Here is a 7,329-nt window from a genome sequence, read left to right as displayed (position 1 = left end):
AGCATGTTGAAGAACCACTGTACCCTCACCCGTCCCTGACACATCAACAGATGTTCCCCATACCCCGGCTAATCACGCTGTTGAAGTACTACTTCCAAATATCGGTTCAAACCAAATCATCGCCCTTGTTGGTTCCGACTATGATACTTCCGATTCAGGCCAGCCAACACATACCGAATTGATCCGTGGTCTGGTGCGGCATTGGCTTACCCCCATCCTCGCTTCTCGACCGGATTATGACGGATAACCTGGTCCTTCTCGGTATTTTGTACTCTGCACTAACCCATTCCGCGGCACTACACGGCGCAGACCCGATCCGTACCACAGAGATGGGTACTCTACTTAGTAGGTCAGCAAGCGAATATATGGAACATTCGATAGTAACAGTGTTTTGTCAACACCGGCCCGAATTGACTCAGCACATATCTTTCATTGTCGACTCACTTGGCCCAAGCTTCAAACGGGAATTTACTGACCACTTCTTCCTATCAATCTTTCCTGAACCACTACAGCGACTATGGGAGCCATACCATATGTTCATACATTGTATCATACATACTTGCCATTTTTGAAATAAATAATATTATCCCTATCACTTCTGTCGCCCTCGCACCCCCTAAGCTATTTCCTTTTTTTCGTTCTGACCTTACGACTCATTCCGAGAGGTCTCCATACAAAGCTGCTATTGAAACTAACCCGTTGAAAGGATTTGTCAGTTTGTATTTTCACTGTGACTGATTAATATATTCTCAGCACTAATCAACCTCATAAATAATAAATTTTTCTTCTATTATTTTTAGTAGAGGTAGTGAAAAACTATAACAAAGACGAAGCGGATTTAGAAAAAGGCCGCACAAAATATTAAATGTGTCTGTTATTTGAAGATAAGTCAATGCTGAATTTGGAGGTACTGTACATACTAAACCGGACTAACAACCTAAGGGAAAAACAAAATCAAATTCCAAGGGCTGTTTTAAAAGGCATATGTAAAAGAAACGTCATAGCAGATTTGCAAACAAGTTCTGTGACCTTCCATTCAACCACCAAAAAGCAGCCCAGCACGGAGTTATCCAACAACGTCTTAGTTGTGGCAAATATACTGCAAAAGTCGACTAAAACTATCCCAGTTCAAAAGGCATGCGCGATAACCCAAAGCATGGAGTAGACACCAAACTAGTACGCCAAATTAATAAGCATAAATAATTACAGATAGTTAGTTGACAACATAGTTATAAATGCTATTAGTCGTAGATTGTACGATGATAGGTTAGCACACACTGCCTCTCCTTGAAACACACAAAACGTATGATAGTAGAGTGAATACAGACAATAATATGTGTATTTTACCCAGCAAAAGAAGTAAATACAAAGTTGGTGTATTCCAGAGAATATATGATATAGGAATAAGAAAATATTCTACAATATAGCAAGATTCAACCATTTTGTATTTATTCAGAATTCAAAACTTTAAAAAAGAATTTTTTTATTAAAAAAAGGTAGTTAATATAGCAATTTTTTTTCATATCAGCATTATAGGCGTAAGCTCCAGGGTGCGTTTCAGCTGATAACCCAAGGTCGGGGCTTTAAGATACATTGCTTTGTTGGCTATATCGCATAAACGTTTGTTCATTTTGACACGACAAAATGGTTGCCTCACTATCAGCTAACCATACCCAGCAATCCTACAGCCGATAAACTATATCCATCACACGGAGACACATAAATATTTGAATTTACTTCGTTGGTTTGATTCTATAATCATGCCTGTAAGCCAAAGAGGTGTCAGGGTCTCATACTAGTGACCTGCCAATTGTCAGGGTCTCCACTGGTCGGCCGACGGATCCTCAGGCCATCCGGAGGCTGGCGATAAGTTTGTCAGGCTAAATTTTTATGGTTCTTTTTTTGACTTGGGTGCAAATTTGGCTTTGTATAGTATAAAAATATACGAGCATATGGTAATGGTAAACGATATACAATAAATATGCAATATAATATGCACACGTATGTACACCAATATATATACACAGTTGTGGCTGCTCAAGACAATAGTCTGCTGCAAGTTAAGAATTAAAAAAACACTAAAAACGGGATACCAGTGGAAATAGGCCCAGTTGATATTTTAGCTGGGGATGATGTGACAATGACAAATACAATGGTGACGTGTAGGGTTTCGATGTCAAAAGTTTGAAGTATTTAGAAGCAATATAAGCTAGCAGATTACCCTTTGTAAGTACAGATGTCGGAGCAGAGATACCAGATACTATAATCACGTATCGACAGTTATTTGGTGACACATCTCATGTTCTCAAATACTGCCAAACTTCTGATCGAGCATATGTTGCAACAGCATAGGGACTTCCCACTCCTCTACTGGCAATAGGAACTGCAGATTGAAAACTGTTCGTCGCTTTTCCCGTTTAGAGTCGGTTAGAATTGTTTTCGAGAGACGCCTTAGTGAATTTCAAATTCGTGCTTGCTGTACAGGCTTAGACAAGTTGAATGCAGAGCTTAATAGCCATTCAGTGCGCTCAGACACTTCCCACCAGCAGGAAAACGACGCTGTTAGACACAAAATCCGCAGCGATGCTAATGAGAATGGGGTCAGTTATGTATGGTAGGAGGGATAAAGCAGGAAGTAGTAAAATAGTCAAATGACTGAACCAACCAACCACTTAGTATACTACAAACTCCACAAGAACGATAATCAGCTCTGACTAGCTCATTATAGAGACAATAGAAAACTGAAGTCACATGTCAGGAACTAACACCCTGATAGTTTAAACAGCTCTTTAGGTGTCACTTACCTTCCAAGTATATATATATATATATATATATAGTAGATTTTAGTAGATATGTACACAAAACCTACCATATTTTCAGGGGTAGTGATTCAAGTGAAGCTACATCATTTTGCGGTAGTATTTATTGCATTTTGTGGGGTGGGATGAATAAGCTTGTGATAGAGTTCATATACAAGTTGTTCACATGCGAATTAACTTCCTTCTTTATTCTGTAGTGCTAATGTACATTGTGATTGCTTTCCGGCAATGGGTACGGACTTTCCGGCAACGGGTACGTACTGATGAAAGCGGTCACTTTATGATTTGCCAAGTATTTGCGGAGTTCTGACGGTGTACAAGTCTTGGCAGTGTGGTAATCGGAGTCCAGATTTTGCATGTTCATGGTTTTCTTTTGCGCATGTATTCACGACGATTGGAGGATATAGCTGACAAATGTTGCTCTCGACATCGAGTTCATTTAGAATTTGAAGAGTCTCCGAATACCGCTTCACATGTATGTCTTGTCAAGGAATACATGGCTTTACCTGGAATATTCAACCCCCCCCCCACCCCACCCCCCCCCCCCCCCTTTCGTGAAAATATAGTAGAATTTGTTTAGCAGTGAGCTAGCATTGTGCTATTGAGTATCGGCGTTCAGATTTAAATACATTGGATCGGGTCTTAAATATACATATAGGTGAAATCAGTAAAAGCGAGCGATTTACCATTTCTCATGTTGTAGGTTGTACTTTTCTATGAATTTATCATACCCCCGGGAGTTGCGTGTACACATAGCGTTCCCAACACTTCCCGACATAAGCATGCCCAAACCGATACACATGGAGTGTGTGAGATAAACCGACTATTAAGGTCAATTCTGCCTACAGTAGCGCAGTAAAGATGAACGGACATCAGAAATGGGGCAGTAAATATGTGCTTTGCATAGCACACGGCAAGGTCATCATGTTTAGAAAAACGATTGAAGACCTCGGTGTGAACCATCAGTACTGATCATGCTTACCACTTTATAGGCAGTGACCTCTGAATTATGTGCTAATATACGATGGTAACTCGAGTTGTATGTATTTCGGAAGCTCGGAAACGACCTTAGATTAAAAGTTTATTACCCACATGCGTATTTCAACATTGAGAACTAGCTTCTATCTCTAGCAATGATGCTAGAGACTCGCAGCTGGAGTTGTGGGATGGCCATAGTATGAAACCGATGTAAATACAATTATAGAATTGGCAGTTAATTTTGACAACCAGGTGAAGATGAAAAGACTTCGGATGCCAGTAATAAATATCAACATAAAAAGACGTTCGCAATTCACTACTCTACGGGTCACAGATCTCTCTCTCTGTTTACGAACGCGACAATAACTATAGCAGATTCAACCAGACTTGGCAACAACTTAGTATGCAATATTTTACCTCATACAGAATTGCTAGAGTTGTTTCCAGCAACAATGTCTCTCAGAATACGTTTGAACTGTTGCTAAGGAACAACCCAAGTAGCAGACGAGCATTCCCAGATCACCAACATAACACAATTTATATCGTCAATAGAATCCTTGTCAAGCTTGGTTTCATCGGCGTCTGCGACTAGTCGCCAACAACCATTGTTTGCTTTCAGTACTATTTGAGTTGCTGTTACATTGTGCACTACTTGAAATTGCTCTAAGATATCAGCTTTATTTACTTGCAGATCAACTGATGATCACCGACGGCTTTCTTCGATGAGATATATTTCTACTAAAAATAACATTTCTTGCTGTACGAGAGTATGCAGTGTTGTTGTAGTGTTTATATCACTTTCACTACTTCTTATCGATTCGTCCTTACTAATATCCATATCGGTCCCAAACCCAGCAAAACTTAATCTGGCCACTACACAGAGTGCTGAGATTGCAAAAGCTAATTTTGGCTGCGTACGTTTTTTTCCATCTTGCAATGCTTTTGATGTTTATCATATACTGTATTATGAGAGCTTTTCTTTTGACAGGTTCGGTGTGTCCATATTCAACCTTTTAAATTTGCCTGTTAGGTTTGTTGGTTCAGCCATTCTCTTTATTCACTACAACAAGCTAGTCGCGAGTACTTCGATCTCGGTGCGCACGATTTGCTCCTGGATGTATTTCTCTGGGAGATAGCGCTGATCTAGTACCAGCTGATTGGCTCTCATCACAAAATATACCCAAGACAAGATTTGAACTTGACTTCTCTGATTCTGTAGAAGAAGAAAAAAGGAGTTACTGATCCAACAAACCTTTCAGTGCAGGAAATTTACGGGAATTCGCCCAGGAATGTATTGTGCAGTCTTAGGTTTTCAATCAATAAAAAGCCTACCTCGTGCTTGTAGCGTGACAGCTTAAACGCAATTACCCCAACCACTTGATCCGTCATTAACCATTTACTTTGTATTATTTCTTCTCCATATCGTATATATATTCATACGACCGGGACATTCGTGAAACCGCAATATACACAAGTATACCTAATAGTTGTGTACAACTTGAATTCTACATCCAAAGCGCAAGTTGAGACTCATCAAGCGTGGTAAGATTTGCCTGAATGGTGATATAGTATGCGAAGCTCTACAAAGTAATATGTGAGCTTGCACTGAATGATCGGGGGCTTTTCTAGTAGTAGCTTGTCGTATCTGCCCCAATCTGCAACACTATGTCACCGACTATGAGAGCCATACCATATGTTCATACATTGTATCATACATACTTGCCATTTTTGAAATAAATAATATTATCCCTATGTCACATCCTGCGAAGTCATCGTGTATTCTACTCAGCGCCTAAATCTGTCCCAAGTCTCCAGGTGTGGGACTCAAGAAAGTCCTCTTTTGCCCCAGATTTTTTTGTTGCTTCATCATAACAAAACTAACACAAAAGGTGTAAGGTCCGACAGCACTGGAGTTTGGTACTCGGTGTACCAAACCGATATTAATACATCAACAACACTCTAAGATTGACAGCTGATATAGAGCCGGGAGTGATTGACAGCTAAGTGGAGTAGAAGTTGCGGGAGAGATATACCTTATGGCAGGATGCATTGGTGCACCTCTCCACCCTGAACTGGATAGTTGGTTATGTTGGTGAGGGATAAGAGAGAAAGAAGACCACGAGAGAGAGAGAGAGAGAAAGAGAGATATGAATCTATCTGGTAGAGACTGACTGAGAAGGGAATAAAAGCAACTATGGAAGATACTTAGAGAAGTAACACACTGTAGGGCCCGATCATCCAAACAGTGAACTCGGAGGCACAAACAATAAACTGAACGTCAACAATGGTCTATTTCAAGTGTGTTTTTCAAACCAGCTTCTATTTCCCAGAGAGAGCACAAGGGATAAAAGTAGTGCCTTGTAGTTTTACAAAAAAGAACGAGAGGGAGGACGTGGGACTGTGGCTGTCGGCCTGCGGCCCAGAGGCCGGAGGCCGGAGGCCGATGTCATCAGGGGAACTCTCCTCACTCCTCAGGGCTCAGGGGACTGGAGTATTTTTGTTGTTTTTCCGAAAAAAAGTTACTAATGTAATGACTCTGGTACATACGAATAAATATTGCACGCGCGTACTCGGGCTTATAGACACAAGCAAGAGGTATTACAGTACGAGCACAGAAATTCCTTACATTCTTAGCCAGTATGACGACAGCACATCGACCCACCTGGACCCCCGCCATCGGCGGTGGTACTGCTCGCGACCAGGGCAAGACCTTTCAATACAGTAGTCGAGATCTTCCTTCGGAGCTAACACTCAAAACCCGGAAGCGTGCACCGGGCGATGAAGCTGACGAATACGATCGCTTGGATCTAAAGGAAGACGTATGTGGTTGTGCTTGGTCACCAGACCTCACGACATAAACGTAATTTGTATAGTGTACCGCAAAGACTTCCATATTAGTTGAAATAATGTTTGGGATGAGTGGTCACATGGCTGGTTGTGTTTGTACGCACGACCAAATATTAATATGTAAATATAAGTTTGCCCACAAGGACGTTTGATGTATGTATACACAAGAATGGTTGCATATTTTGCAGACTAATATACATACACATACAGTTTAAAGTGAAGCCTTTATCTACAAACTGCTATCCGTAAGTATATAAATGTATGTATATATACATACACCCTTCTCCCCCACCCACTAAGACATACACACCTACACGCACATACACACACACGCACGCACGTACGCTCGCACATGCACACACACATACACACACACACCTACCCAAAAAAAAAACAAACACACACACACATACACACACACACCTACCCCAAAAAAAACACACACACACACAATACACATACAGACACAAACAAACACACACACACAAATACACATTCGGACACAAACAAACACACACACACGCACATACAAAAACACATATACATACACGAACACGTACACGCACAAGCACAAGCAAAGGCACACATACACACTCATATACACTCACGCACAAAAAATCACTCTCTCTCACACGCGAATATATATATATATGTATACATACATATATACATATATATTTAGATG

General features: G+C 40.7%; 1 protein-coding gene across 1 annotated transcript in view; it reads left to right on the top strand.

The window, feature by feature from the left end:
- The first annotated feature begins 6,388 nt into the window (after window positions 1-6,388).
- The window catches only part of SARC_03921 (hypothetical protein), a 4,090-nt gene continuing 3,149 nt past the window's right edge, over window positions 6,389-7,329 (top strand). Inside the window, exon 1 of the mRNA XM_014302266.1 lies at window positions 6,389-6,616. Coding sequence (XP_014157741.1) covers window positions 6,437-6,616 — 180 coding nt within the window. The 5' untranslated portion in view covers window positions 6,389-6,436. The remainder of the gene's footprint in view (window positions 6,617-7,329) is intronic.

The sequence above is a fragment of the Sphaeroforma arctica genome (assembly GCF_001186125.1).
Source record: "Sphaeroforma arctica JP610 unplaced genomic scaffold supercont1.210, whole genome shotgun sequence".
Lineage (NCBI taxonomy): Eukaryota > Ichthyosporea > Ichthyophonida > Sphaeroforma > Sphaeroforma arctica.
This window is presented reverse-complemented; position numbering and strand designations above follow the sequence as displayed.